The 14,870-nt window shown below is 35.8% G+C and overlaps 2 protein-coding genes across 2 annotated transcripts in view; one reads left to right on the forward strand and one right to left on the reverse strand.

Annotated features, from left to right (window-relative positions):
* LOC109088332 (SH3 and PX domain-containing protein 2B-like) overlaps positions 1 to 6,672 on the forward strand; it is a 36,575-nt gene extending 29,903 nt beyond the window's left edge. The window contains 6 exon segments of the mRNA XM_042711226.1: positions 2,545 to 2,662; positions 2,743 to 2,939; positions 3,627 to 3,673; positions 4,240 to 4,365; positions 4,479 to 5,690; positions 5,692 to 6,672. Of these exon segments, the coding sequence (XP_042567160.1) occupies positions 2,545 to 2,662; positions 2,743 to 2,939; positions 3,627 to 3,673; positions 4,240 to 4,365; positions 4,479 to 5,690; positions 5,692 to 5,928 (1,937 nt within the window). The 3' untranslated portion in view covers positions 5,929 to 6,672.
* A 1,928-nt stretch (positions 6,673 to 8,600) lies between these two features.
* Positions 8,601 to 14,870, reverse strand: part of LOC109108064 (serine/threonine-protein kinase 10-like) — a 47,395-nt gene continuing 41,125 nt past the window's right edge. Inside the window, exons 12-18 of the mRNA XM_042711514.1 lie at positions 14,556 to 14,648; positions 14,347 to 14,476; positions 14,144 to 14,268; positions 12,543 to 12,731; positions 12,343 to 12,468; positions 11,039 to 11,152; positions 8,601 to 9,759 (exon numbers count right to left, since the gene is read on the reverse strand). Coding sequence (XP_042567448.1) covers positions 9,619 to 9,759; positions 11,039 to 11,152; positions 12,343 to 12,468; positions 12,543 to 12,731; positions 14,144 to 14,268; positions 14,347 to 14,476; positions 14,556 to 14,648 — 918 coding nt within the window. The 3' untranslated portion in view covers positions 8,601 to 9,618. The remainder of the gene's footprint in view (positions 9,760 to 11,038; positions 11,153 to 12,342; positions 12,469 to 12,542; positions 12,732 to 14,143; positions 14,269 to 14,346; positions 14,477 to 14,555; positions 14,649 to 14,870) is intronic.

Raw genomic sequence — 14,870 nt, forward strand, 5'->3', positions numbered from 1 at the left:
AGCACAGATCTACAAGTTACTCAATCAAAATTCACTTTCATACGCCTGACAGTCACTGCGACGGGAAATGAGCCTAAATAGCAGCGTTTCTTATTCTCTGATGAATGAACTGATTCAGCGCTCCAGTTCCTCCAACAGTCACTGAACTGAGGAAACAGTTCGACTCGGACCAAAGAGCCACTGAAATGCGCATATATGAACCAGGCTCTTGAATGAAGGGGTGAAATTAATGTTTTTTATGGTTTCTCATGATTTATGCAAAAAGGTGAGCTGATAAAGACTAGTTTATTCACTGCTTTAGACATGGAGAGCATCCGCGTTTCACATGATTATTGGGTGCTTTAGTAATAGAATTGTGCATACGTTATGTCATTGCATGATTATATAAACAAACCAGTGAATTGAACTGGTTAATTGAAAAAAGTGTCCGAAAGAATGGTATTTCCCCGTTTGCCTGAGGTTCTGGATTACAGGTAATAATGTTGTAAATAAAAAAATAAATAAATAAAAAACGGTTTCTTGCACAGACTGATCGTTTCGCTGCATAAGACCTCAGTACAGTGGGGCTCGAAAGTTTGGACACCCCTTGCAAAATCTGTAAAAATGTGAATAATTTTCAAAAAAAAATAGAGATCATACTAAATGCATGTTATTTTTTATTTAGTACTGTCCTGAGTAAGATATTGTATATAAAAGATGTTTACATTTAGTCCACAAGACAAAAAAATTGCTAAAATTATTAAAATAACCCCATTCAAAAGTTTGGGAACCCTTGGTTCTTAATACTGTTTGTGGTTACCTGATGATCCACGACTGTCTTTCTGTTTTGATATGGTTGTGCATGAGTCCCTTTGTTCGTTCTGAACAGTTAAACTGAGCTCTGTTCTTCAGAAAAATCTTTAAGGTCCTGCATCTCGTTTCCTTCTGGAGCATCAGTGAATGTCTGAATGTTTTTTAATAGTTGTGTTTGAGTGCCTCAATTGTCCTCAGTGTGAAAAGATGGATCTCAAAATCATACAGTCACTGCTGGAAAGGGTTCAAATATGCAAAGATGCTGGAAAACTGAAGAATCTGCAGGACCTTAAAGATTTTTCTGAAGAACAGTGCTCAGTTTAACTGTTCAGAACAAACAAGGGCCTCATGCACAACCATCTCAAAACAGAAAGACAGTCGTGGATCATCAGGTAACCACACACAGTATTAAGAACCAAGGGTTCACAAACTTTTGAATGGGGTTATTTTAATAATTTCAGCAATTTTTTGTCTTGTGGACTAAATGTAAACATCTTTTATGTACATTATCTTACTCAGGACAGTACTAAATAAAAAATAACATGCATTTAGTATGATCTCTCTATTTTTTTTTAAATTATTCACATTTTCACAGATTCTGCAAGGGGTGCCCAAACTTTCGAGCCCCACTGTATATCATCAGGAGCCACATGTATTCATTTTGTGTTCCTTGATATGCTTTTTTTATTCTCAAAGATGACCAGCAGCTGACTTGCATTTTATGAATCACCAAGGACCATGATTTCAGCTAACAATCTTCTTTGCTGTTCTACTGGAGAAGAAAAAAAATAAATATTTGCTGCACCTGGTTGGCTGTAAACTGCAATGCAGTACTGAATGACTCCATTCAAGAGACTTTGGTATCACTTTATAATAACTTTCATTATTAATATTCATGAAGTAATCTTACAATATTACTCAATAAATAATATTACTTTTGCTTTTGCGTGTCAAGGGATGTTCATATCCTAAAGTGACATGTAACTCAAATTGAGTCTAGTATTATGTTAATTATATCAGAAATAAATCAGAATGAACCATGTATTCACAGTTTCACTCCGTGTTTTTTTGTTCTGTTTTGTGCAGTACAATAAAAAATATCACACACAGGAAGTATATGAAGTAAATATATGTTGAAGCTAAAGTTTGTATCTGGCATAGAACTAATTCTGCGAGATAAGAGAGTTATCAAACCTGGTCTGCTCCTGTTTAGATTGTGATTTTGTTGGTAGCATGTGAAAACAATCATTCTTCCCAGCAGATGTGCATATGCTGTCATTACTTTGAGTCTCTGATCAGATCCTCCCCACCCCTCCTTCATCTGCTATTCATCAGAAAGCTCAAAACAGAAAGAGCAAACACAGATTACAAGCAGTCATTTACTATATAATAGAAGTACAGATGCAAAAAGTGAAGCTTTTATCACTATATCTAATTTACCACTGCACGTTTTCAGCTATTTTGGCAAAACAATGAAAGCATTGTAAGATCAATCAATCTTCTAAAAATGTCATTCCACTAGATGATTTTATTTAAAGGAACAAATGTTTTCAAGCAAATGAAGAAAAAAAGTATTTGGACACTTTCTGGTTGTCAAGTTTTAGTGGAACGTTATTGTATTGTATACGTTTTTGTGCAAAATAAAGAAAACGGAACTGGTAAATGGGCTGTAGTGGTTGGATGTTATTCATGAATGGCTAAAAGATAAAAGTTAACTCCCACCTTAACTAAATATCCCTTTCATATCCTCAGAGGAAAAGTACACTGCAATCTATCCATACTCTGCACGTGATCAAGATGAGATTGATTTGGAAAGAGGCATGACTGTTGAGGTTATTCAGAAAAACTTGGAAGGCTGGTGGAAGATCAGGTAAAATCAAATGCAAATGTCCTCAGAAAAAGTACCTAAAAGGCATTTTTTCTTAGAGATTGTCCCCTTCACCTCCATAGATACCAAGGAAAAGAGGGCTGGGCCCCGGCATCCTATCTGAAGAAGGCTGATATCCTCAGTCAGAAGATGGCTGCTGGCGCTCCAGTTCATGCCAGCGCTAATGACCTAGAAGTGGCTTGCAAACAGCAGAATGCCAACAAAGAAAACAAGGAGAATCAGCGCGACCGATTTTCTCCATTTTCAGAAAGCAAGCGCAGTAAGCAACAGTTTGTTTCATTGGAATCTAAAAAATGCCAAGTATTTAAGGTTACTGACAGGGCATAAAACTAACTTTTCGCAACTTGAGAACATTTGCTGGTCGTAAATATTTTTTACCAGCTATGCCAGCATGAGCAGTATCTGATTTAAATTTGATTGTATAATTTCAACATTTGAAGCAAAAACAGAAAGGTCTGAATTTTGCTTTGTGAAATTATGTTGCATAGCAGACTGATTACCTCCATTGTTCAAAGCATTCGGCACAGTTGTATGTGAGGGACGTCACTTCCAAGAGAGAGTGAAAAAGCAGATGCGGTAATTAATATTGCTATTTAAATATGACAGACTCATAACTCCAAAGACACGGGAAATCTAGTTGCAAATGGACTTTGCTTTTCCATTTGAAATTTGGCAGTCACTGTGCATTCGTGAAAGTGAAAACCCAAAAGGTAATGCTAAATTTGCAATTGCGTTTGGATTATGTCACTATTTATGCACCCACACATGGAAAACGTGATTTGCAATTTTCCTTGAAAATAGTCTGGAATATCCTTCCATAAGAAAGTAAAATAAATATGCAGATGATTTACTGTGGCAACCGCTAACAGAAACAGTCAAAAGTAAGAGAGACCAAGTGAAACAAAAGATTGTGACCCTCTAAACTCTGCCCTCTTCTCTTTCGCAGAAGCAGGAGCGAGACAGAGACCCCCACCACGCCGTGATCTTTCTATAGTAAGGGTGATCATTTACAATTGCATCTCAAATATTTCTCATTCTTTCTTCAAGGTTCTACAGGGAGTATCAAGGGGTGCTTCTCAATACTTATTTGTGCATCCTTGTTTCCTTTCCTCGCTTTCTTTCCTCATGTCTTTGCACCTCCCCGTAAGGTGCAGGGGAAAGATACACCTGTGTCTCCTCACTCCTCGTTCCTCACCACCCTGAGGTGCATTTAGAGCAGGGGTCCTCAACTCTGGCCCTAGAGGTTCACTTTCTTGCAGAGTTTAGCTCCAACCTTAATCAAAGTTGCCTGCCAGTAACTTTCTAGAAATCCTGAAGACCTTGATTAGCTTGTGCAGGTGTGTTTGATTAGGGTTGGAGCTCTTGGAACTCTGCAGGAAAGTAAACCTTGAGGGACAGAGATGAGAACCCCTGATTTAGAGAATTGAGATGCCCTTCAAGATGGCTGAGTTCAACTGGGCTGGAGAACGGAGGAGCGAGGAAACAAGGAAGCATCAATTTGAGGATTGAGAAGCACCCAAGATTTGGCATGCTAACTCTTGGCATGTCTCTTATTCCAGCCGCGAGGAGTGAATCTGCCTAAACCTCCAGTGCCCCCACAAGTAGAGGAGGAGTATTACACCATAGCTGATTTTCAGACAACCATCCCAGATGGCATTAGCTTCCAGGCAGGACTGAAAGTTGAAGTGAGTATAACAGCAGACAAAGCTTCAGCTTTCATTTTTGACTAGGTCTCAAATGAACGTATCTGGATATTCCACATGCATCTCTACATTTACCTCGCATCTTGTACTCCCAGGTCATTGAGAAGAACTCTAGTGGCTGGTGGTACATTCAGATCGAAGATAAAGAAGGCTGGGCTCCAGTCACATTCATTGACAAATACAAGAAGACTAGCAATGCCATTAGGCCTAACTTTTTGGCCCCACTTCCTGGTGAGATGGGTCAGCTGAAGCTTGATGATGCCTCAAGCAATAATACCAACTCTGAGCATAGTTGGTCCAAACCCCTGCCAGACGAACCTCCATCCAACTCTGATTTTTCCACCCGTTCCAAACTGAGGGATTGGAAGCCCAATGCAGTTAAAGGGAGCTCTCATTTTTCAGGGCCCTTACCTCCTCCTCCTCCATCCTCACCCATGGCTGAAGAGAAGCCAGCTTTACCGCCAAGGAGAGAATCCATCAACAAGAGCCTGGAACTGGAGGACAAACCCAAAGCAGACCTTGCTAAACCTCTCCCACCCAAACCACCAGCCCCAGGAGTCATCGTCCCATTTGTGACTCCAAAAGCTGCTCCTGTCAAGCCAGACAAACCCCCAGAGATGAAGAAGGAGGAGAAGAACAAGCAACTCTACCTGCGCAATGAGATGGGCTTGGAGTGTGGCCACAACATCTCAGCCAAGGAGGTGAAGAAGTTCAACCTAAAGCATGTACCCAAGCAGCCTCCCAAACCCAAAGCAGATTTGAGTGAAGAGAAGCTGGATTCGGCCAACCCAGCCCCATTCCTCAAGCCGAAACCAGTGGTCAGACCAAAGCCTGCCCCTGCAGCCAAACCAGAGTCAGTGGCCAAGAATGAGCTGGACATCACAAACCTTCGGAGTAAGCTTCGTTCATCTAAAGCTCCAGAGTTTAGCGGCAACTCGAGTGATCCCAACCAGCAGAGTGATACTCCCCCGAATAATGGCAGAACAAATGAAGAGACAAAGTCCCCCGATAAACAACAAAATGGCCATGACCCATCAGAACAGACTAAACCACCAACAACAGCACCAAAAGAGGCTCCCCAAAGGCCTTCTGTGGCACCTAGAAGACCTCCTCCACCAAAGAAGACCTCTGAGCCAGCCAGTCCTACAGACACCAAAGCTCCCCAAAAAGACTTGCCAGAGGCCAAGCCGGCCATCCCTCCTCAGAGCAGACCCCCACCACCCAAAACTAAAGCAAAAGACAAGGAGAAGGAGGAACCCAAGGCCAAAGTACCTGTGCCACCAAAGCCCCCAATTAAGAACGAAAGAAAGCAGGGAATCAGGGAGTGAGAGAGTCAAACTTCTTATTATTGTCAAGGACAAGGAGGAGGTGTTGTTGTTTTTGGCTGTGTTTGAATTTGAAGGGGAGACGCCTCACTTTAAAGAGGGCGCTGTTTTCGAAGTTCTGGAGAGAAGTAGCAGCGGCTGGTGGTTTTGTAAAAATGTGAGCGATGGGCCAGTGATGGAGGCCTGGATCCCTTCCAATTACCTGACCAAAAAACCTTAGGTACTCTTGACATGGCTGCCTAAAGAAAACTTATTTAATTAACATCTTTTATTTATGGGTACCTTTTTTAAAAATGACATTCCATCCTTTGCAAGTTCAAACAGGCCATAATAATTTGTTTGCTTGCTTTTTTGTAACTCTTTTCCCTTTTGGGGAAAACCATGCGTGCTTTCATATTTTAGCACTGAACATCAAGGTCCTTGTCTATTCGTATGTTAATCAAACCTTATATGTATCGCTAAAGGTTTAAGTGACTAGCAATATATTATGACTTTTCGCAGCCTCCATGATATTGTGCCTCAGTATAATATGCAAAGCGTTCTTTGCTTTCGACGTAGATTATGCAAAACGTGATATCTGTTAGCAGATTAGAAACAGAGTATGATTCTATATTACATATACTATGAGACTGTAAACGTAGCGAAAGCCTGGTGAAGTTGTTAATCAAGCTTCCCAATGCTACATTTCCACTTTGACGCTTTTAGTTTACAGAAATTGGTCTGCTTTCTGGTTCGAACACTACAAAAGTCAAATCATGTTGCTTATTTGTCTACTTTATTGAGGAAAGCGAAGGTGCAGAACAAGGAGAAACAAGAAACTTTACACATGGCCTTAAGGTTTACAAAACAGTGGCACCCATTTCTCGTTTCATTTTCATCACGTGAATGTGAATTGAATTTTTTATTTTTAAAAAAAAAAAAACAACCCCCTTTAGCAGTACCAATCATATACATTAGTGAATAACAGAATACCTCAGAATAGCCATAATATCGTCATTACTTTATATGTCAGTATTGCCCAAACAAAGTATTTTCATATCACTGACAAAGGTGCTTAGATATTTTACAAATGTTTTACCATTTATGCTTGACTGGTTTCAAGCAAGCATTTGATAAACTTTTATTTTTAACACTACATTTGAAAATGTGGTCATGTTACTAAAATATATCTCGTCTTTTTTGACAATTTTGTTTTCCATTCATTTATCAGAAAACAGTGTTAAACAGGTGTCCAGTCTGACCTGACAATACCAGGAGCACTGAAAATATGCTCATTTCGCTCTATGGTCATCAGCTCCTAGTTGCTATAAAATGCATTCATAAAAGTACCCCATCTATTAAAAAATGTGCAACAGATGCAAGTGCCTGAGTTTGGAAAGGATAATGGAAGGTTTAAAAAAAAAAAGACAATGAGAAAAAATACTATGAAGGATAATAGAGAGAAGAGGGTAAATGCTGCAAGTATGAAACTTGAGTTTTATAGAAACAAAAAATTTGTTGAAACTCAAACCAGTTAAAAACGAACAAAGTTAAGATGACATTGGCAACCTGTTTGCATTTTTTTTAAGCATTTCTGTAATGTTTTGTCCATAGTATTTCAAGTTTTGACAACTTTTTCTTAATGTAAATCAAATAAACATTTCAAATATTCAAAATGTTTTATTATTATTATTTTGAGCAATTCCATTTATACTGGTATTAAACTGTAAGCGAGAGCTATCAACAGTACACTTTTTTTGCTGTCTTCTATTTATTGTCTCTTTTTGAGTTTTCTGGTTAACTTATTTCCTTTCATAATTTATGGGAACTTTTTGGTAATTTTGATTACCAAAAAATAAATATAACTGGGTTTTGGAAGGCAGGGGTTTTCAAAATCCCCCAAAAGATGTACATCTTGCAAGAGACCCCTATCCTAAACGTAAGCAATACAGAAGAGCTTAACATGTTATCTATGTTTTATAGATGTACTTTATTTTTTTCCCAAAATTTTATGCAGTTGCAGTAAATTGACAACCAGGAATGAAACGCTAGAAGAAATTAATGGTGATTAATTTATAGACTATAGACTCTAGTCTTTAGAAAGCATAATGAGAATGTAATATCAAATTATTGGATATTATTTAAACTAATGAACTGTTTTTGCAATGTATGGCACCATTTTAAGGAATCGGTCAAAAGTTTGGAACCATTACGATTTATGCAAGGCTGTATTTATTTGGGGGGAAAAATATATACAATTATTATTTTTATTTTTTAGATATTGATCATGAATTCTGAAGGATCATGTAAGACTGCATTTTCAGCAGACATTACTAGTCTTCAGTTTTTCCATTACGGAAATAAATTACATTTTAAAAAATATATTGGTATTCAAAATATAAAATAGTCTTTTAAATTGTAATAATGTTTCATAATAGTGTTTTAACTGTATTTACTGTAACTGTGCAGCGTTTAATTGAGCAATATTACACGAGCGAGAGATTTTCTTTGCGGTTTCAGATGAATCACAGCCGTGTGCGAGTGTTATATTGATTTTATAAAAAGCTTCTGCAATATTGAGTAACTGCAGCTAGAATATGACCTGATTTCTGAAATGTAAACCTCTACTTCAGTGGTCAAAATATCATAAAAATCTCACTTGGTTTTAAACTATGAATCAGAGAATGGGGAAAATACATTTTTGTATGTTTTTTATGTTCTTTTTACCAATACTATTATTATTATAATTAGTAATTATTATGATGATTATTATGAAGAAAGAAACTCTTCCAGGTTTGGATCAACATGAGGGTGAGTAAATTAGAATTTTCTTTTGTTTTTTTTTTGAGCTAAAACAGCTATTGCATAAAATGTTAATCTAATGCTAAGTCCTCAAAGAAAGTGATCAAAACAAAAAGATAAACATCTCATTTATTATAGATACTCTGACAGGACAGTTTCTCATCATCCACGCTGAAGCTTTGGTTACTCAGAGTTACAGAAAGGAACGATCAACATTGTGCTCCACAGACATAAAAAAAGACGTAAAATCCTCATACCTTCAGGCTTCAGGTATTGCTTCTGTAAATATAAATCCTTCAAATGGCTAAAGACTGGAAGCTGATGTAAAACAACAAATGTATAAAATCGGAACACAACAACGTATTGCACTTTGGTTAGGTGACAGTAACAGCAACATGAGCAACAATAAACGAGAAAACATGCGTAAACACATTTCTGAAGCCGTGAACTTTGGAGTCGCGGGTCACATCGCTCTGGTCTCGTCCAGTGTGATGCATTTACAGTAAATGTGCCAGTGGCAGACAATAAACTCACATTTTGTTGAACACTGCAGAATAATAAAAGTGGCAATTTAGTTGCTGTCTAATACATAAAACAACAAAAACACTCAACTTAATGTACCAATTAAAAAGTACACTTTTTCAGAAAAACTTAAAAAAAAATATTAAAACACAAGTTCCTTTTTTCAGCATTTTAAACATTTACAAGGAAACTGGTTATAAAAGAAAAGGGCTATGTTGCAACTTTATATATATATATATATTTATGCATATATTAACTGATCCTAGAAAAAATAAAAACAGAAGAATATGCAAGGTTTGTACAATATATTTGGCAATACAAACTAAGTTTAAATAAACTAAGGCAAGCTGGTCTGTCAGAGCTGTTCTTGTTGTGCAGTTCAATGCCTCATTTCTCATTCAGCAGCGTTTAAATGAATCCATCAATGTACGTTCATCTCCGTCGCCTGCTATTAAATCAATAAAGTGGGATCTGAATGCTGTTTCAGGCGACTGTGCTGTAAAGAGACGCCGCTGCTTTAAACCGCATTCACTGATTCCTGTGCACTTACAGACCAATCTGGCCACGCTCCAGAAAAGTGTCGCGCACCTCAATCAAACACGGGAGCTCATGTGCTGGACGAGTCGATGTACGGGAGGAACTTCGTGACTTTGTTTGGTGAGCCGACGTTCTGACACTGGGATTCTTCACTCATCTTGAAGAAAAGCTCCTGTTCTTTCTTCTTCAGGTTCAGTTCTTCCTCCAGAACCTGAGAGAGAGCAAACAGAACACATCACACTTCGACTCGACACTCGACTGATTCACATCAGCCCATAACTCACAATGAAGCACGTGTTCCCTCTCATTATCATTTAAACAGGAATGTTTTTATATCATCGTACAAGTTTGCTTTTATGCCTTTATATGATTAAAAAAAATGCCGTTATTTAATATTGTGAGTAAAATTACTGTAAGTATAAGTTGTAATAAAAAATAAATAAAACTTTTAGATGCATAACAGTGATGAGAATTTGAGGAGAAAGGTGTGTCATAATGTGTGTATATACTTCTGTTCAAAAGTTTAGGATCAGAAAAAATTTTTTATATATTTTTTTTTTTAATTAATTGACTTTTTTGCAGCAATGAAATTGATCAAAAGTGACACTAAAGACATTTCTAATGTGACAGAAGATAACTTTAACTTTCTGTTCATCTGTGAATCCTGAAAATTTGAATGCACCACGGTTCCCAAAAAAATATTGTGCAGCTCAACTGTTTTCAACATTGATAATAATCAGAAATATTTCTTGAGCAGCAAATCATCATATTAGAATGATTTCTGAAGATCATGTGACACTGAAGACTGCAGTAATGATGCTGAAAATACAGCTGCGCATCACAGAAATACATTACAGTTTACAATATATTAAATACTCCTGTCATGATTATGAATTTTGTGCTGACAAATAATTGATAGATTAATTATTTAATTGTCTTTGTTCAATGCAATGAGCCAATATCTGTAAGCCAATTGTATTATTATTTTATATATATATAATATATATTTTACTTGGAAATATATAATTAATTAGCCCCATATGATTTTCTTTAATGCTGTGAAAACAATATGTGAGCCTTGTAATAATATAATATAATATAATATAATATAATAATATAATATAATATAATATAATATAACATAATATAACATAATATAGAATAGAATATAATATAATATAATATAATATATAATATAATATAATATAATATAATATAATATAATATAATATAATATAATATAATCACATGATTCATCAAAAACCTGACAGGCCTAATATTAAAATAAAAACAGCATTTGAAATTGTAATATTTTTAATAATATTACTTTTTTTTTTCCCTGTGTTTTTGATCAAATGAAGTGTTGGTGAGCAGAAGAGACTTCAAAATCTCACCTCCCCCAAACCCTTGAACTGTAGTGTGTAATTTATTTGTGTATTTTGATTTTGGGGAGTAATATGAGCCAGACTCAAGTCAAGAGAAGGGCAGACCTTCTTCCTGGGCTTGAGGTGTTCCCTCCACTCCTTCAGCTGCTGGTTGTGCTGCTCGTCCACAGCCTTCAGACGCTGCGTCTCGTTTTCTATCAGCAGGTGACACTTCTCATTCTGCAGGAGACATTCACATCAACACACTAACACGGATACATCTGAAAGTGCATTGTTTCCCTCTGTCCACACTGTTTTTGACAGCTTTTGAATTTGAAAAGGTCACCATTGTAGAGAGAGGGATTCGAAAACAAAGACGCGTTTAGTCGTTTGATGCATATTGTATCTGTAGATATTTACGTTTATACTGTTATGTGCTGTTCACTTTCACAGAGTTGCTAAATATGTATGATTATGAAGATTAAACAAATTCATTCCAACAAAGATGACAGAAAATGTACTTAAAATTGCTGTGTAACATTACTTGTAAATTCACACAAAAGCAAAAACACCTCTTTTGTCATTTGATTTTTTGATGTTTTTATTTTATTTTTTTATTTTTTTCTTCACCTGAATGGTACCAAACTTGGTGAAGGTTTTGGCACTTGGTATGTGAACACAAACAAAAATCATGGATGTGAATTGAAAAGGTTAAACGATTCTGGAAAAAAATAAAAATAGTCACATTTGCATTGCAAACAAATGGAAAACTATTTTCATCTTGCAGAAACATTTGGCAATATTTTTGTGATATCAACCTCAAATTTGGAACACATTTTGTTTAGATTGATGGCTTTGATTTTTTTTAGCAGTTTTAAAGTAAAACATATTTAGGAAAATATACATTTCATATAAAAAATAATATTTTTTATAATAATAATTTTTTTTTTTTTTTTTTTTTCACTTTTTGTCAATTTAATAAAAGTGTCTTCTTTAAAAAAATAAAAATAATAATAATTGACCAGACTTAAGTCTGTGCTCTAAAGCATTCAAGAGTTACAACAGTTTAAGCTGGAAATATCATTCTCAGGTCAAGACTCAAAAAATATTTAAAAGGTAATAAATGGATCTTTTATTTTGGATGTGATTAATCGTTTGACAGCACTAACTTTCATATTTACGTATTTTAAATTAATTTCATAACATTATTTATGCAATTTGTAAGTGAAGTAAATGCATGCACAAGCGCTTCTAAAAAACCTTAAAAAATAAAAGCATGCATTAGCCAGTGTAAACATGTTTTATTTACAGTGTATTCTGACACATACTGTGCATGGATGTCTCTGGGCTAAACCCCTAGATCAAACAAAAAACATCTTTTGTGTTCTACACGACAAGTGTGAAGGACCTGCACCAAACATTTCTCTCACCTGCAGCTGCTGCAGCTCTCTGGCGTTTCCCTCACACTCGCTGATCTTCTCCTTCATCTGGTTCTCGTGTTTCTGCTGCTGGTGCAAGCGCTCGGCCTTCTGCCTCTTCTCCTCCAGCCTGGAGAACTGAACAGAGAGAGAGAGAGATGAGGGTCTCTGAGAGGAGGACACATGCGGGCCGTCAGAGAGACACGCTTTACCTGCTTGGTCTTCTCGCGGTCTTCTGCGGAGCTTCCGCTGGAGTTGATCCTCAGGCTCTTCTTGAACATGGCCATGCGTGTTTTGGCCTCGCTGCGCTGGATCTTGGGCAGCCTGTTCTTCTCCTGCTGCTGTCGGGCCTTGAGCAGCTCGATCATACGCTGGTTGTAGCACTGCATCTGCTCCTGCTCCTGTGACAGCACACACAGTGTCAGAGCGCTAACATACGGCAGGGTGCCGGAGCCCTTTCTACACACTTCAGATGAAAGCCTGATGTCTTTGATCCAGGAACTGCTAACCTGAGGCTAAAGTCTCAAAAACAACTTAAACACAAAAGAGACCATACAAAGGTACAAAATGCTTTTTGACCAAAATAGGCAGGATTTTTGTGTTCAAAAATCATTATAATTCAGTTTTGCTAATGAATCATTTAGACAGATTTGAACTGAATCACTAAAAAAGGACTGACTCTTTTAATCTAGACCAATGTTATTTTAGTATTATATATTATTACAGTTTTTTTTTCTTCAATATTTTGAATTAGCTTTTATTTTTATATTTTCAGGTTTCGTTTTAATATTTAATTTTTTTGTAATTTTGATATGTGCTAATGTTATTTTTAGAACAGATTTTAAGAAATATTTTATTGACTTACTGTTTAGGCTTCATTTATTTTTAGTGGTATTTCAGTTATAGTTTTTTCATGTTAGTAATTTTAGTGCCTTAACTTGTTACCAAGGTATATATTATTTATATACTATTATATTTTTATTTATATTTTGATATTTTTTTTAGTAATTTCGATATATGCTTCTGTTATTATTGTGATTATTGATTAAGCTTATTTATTTGTAGTTTTTAGTTGTAGTTCAGTTTAAGTTATTTTTCATTTTCATTATTATTAATAATAATAATAATAATAATAATAAATATTTGTATTATTAATTTACTAATTCATACTGATTTGTGAACCAGTTCGACTGAATCATTGAAAAGAAAGATACCAAAATGAGAAAATTTTACTTATTGTTATTAATGTTTAACCTATAAAGTAATTTAAATCAGAGAATAATTAGAATTTTATTGAAAAATGTCTAAAATAAATGAATAGTCATTAATAATTTACATGACTTATCCAGGTCTGGATGACACTTTTATTTTATTTTATTTTATTTGTTTAAATAAATAAATAAATAAATAAATAAATTCATTCTTTTATTTTATTTAAATAAATAAATTCATTCATTATTTTATTTGTTTGTTTGTTTAAATAAATCAATCAATCAATTAATAAATAAATAAATTCATTATTTTATTTTATTTTATTTTATTTTATTTAAATAAATTATTTTATTTTATTTTATTTTATTTTATTTTATTTTATTTTATTTTATTTTATTTTTTATTTTATTTGATTTGATTTGATTTGATTTGATTTGCAGGTTTTCTCATCAAACGAAGAGCATCACAGGTAGTACTGCAGTCAGTCTGTCAGTGGAAATGCAGGCTGGCTCTAAAGACTGTGACAGATCTCTTTCAGATGGGCACCAGCACCGTGTGAACAGAAAAGGAGTAAAGAGAAACACTGAGTCTGCTTCCAGACCTTCTCGTGCTTCTTGAGGAGCTGGTGTCTCTGCAGGAAGTACTGGTCCTTCAGCTGCTGTTTGAGGAGCTGGTGTCTCTCGTGCAGGCTCTTCTCCTCCAGATCCCAGACAGTGGCCTCTCGCTCTGACACATGACAACAGCACTCGTAAGCATGCAGTCTACGTAAAAGGTAAGGATGGTCAGGTCTGAGTGCATTTATACCTCTAAGGAGATCCTGTTTCTTGATGAGACACTGGCGCTCCGTCTCGGAGATTTCCCGCTTGTTTTGAGCAATGATGCTCTTCAGAGTCGAGTCCAGAAACTCCCTCTGATCTGCCAGGAACTTCTCTTCCTGCACAGAGACGACACACACACACCTTTTAGCAGTTCAGTTCAGTTTTTGCACACACGGCTTTAAGACTTTAACTGACCTCGTCTGATTTCAGCTGCTGAAAGTTGTTCATTTTGATCTTCAGGCTTTCTTTCCTCTGACTCCGGGGCAGTTTCTCCACTTCTTGTTTGACCTGAGACAAGATAAAGATACAAATGTTTCACTCATTTTTAAAACATAATAATGTTGACTTACACGTTATATTTTATGCATGAAAATATTATGAGATGTCAGGGCTCTTCAGCACTCTTTGTTTGTTTTTTAATAAAATATAAATTACGTCCTATAAGCCTGTAACTTTTGTCAATTCATAGTAATTAACTCAATTTTTCTATAAATCAACCATATCGCTTCT

Source organism: Cyprinus carpio, chromosome A21 (genome assembly GCF_018340385.1).
Source record: "Cyprinus carpio isolate SPL01 chromosome A21, ASM1834038v1, whole genome shotgun sequence".
Classification (NCBI taxonomy): Eukaryota; Metazoa; Chordata; class Actinopteri; order Cypriniformes; family Cyprinidae; genus Cyprinus; species Cyprinus carpio.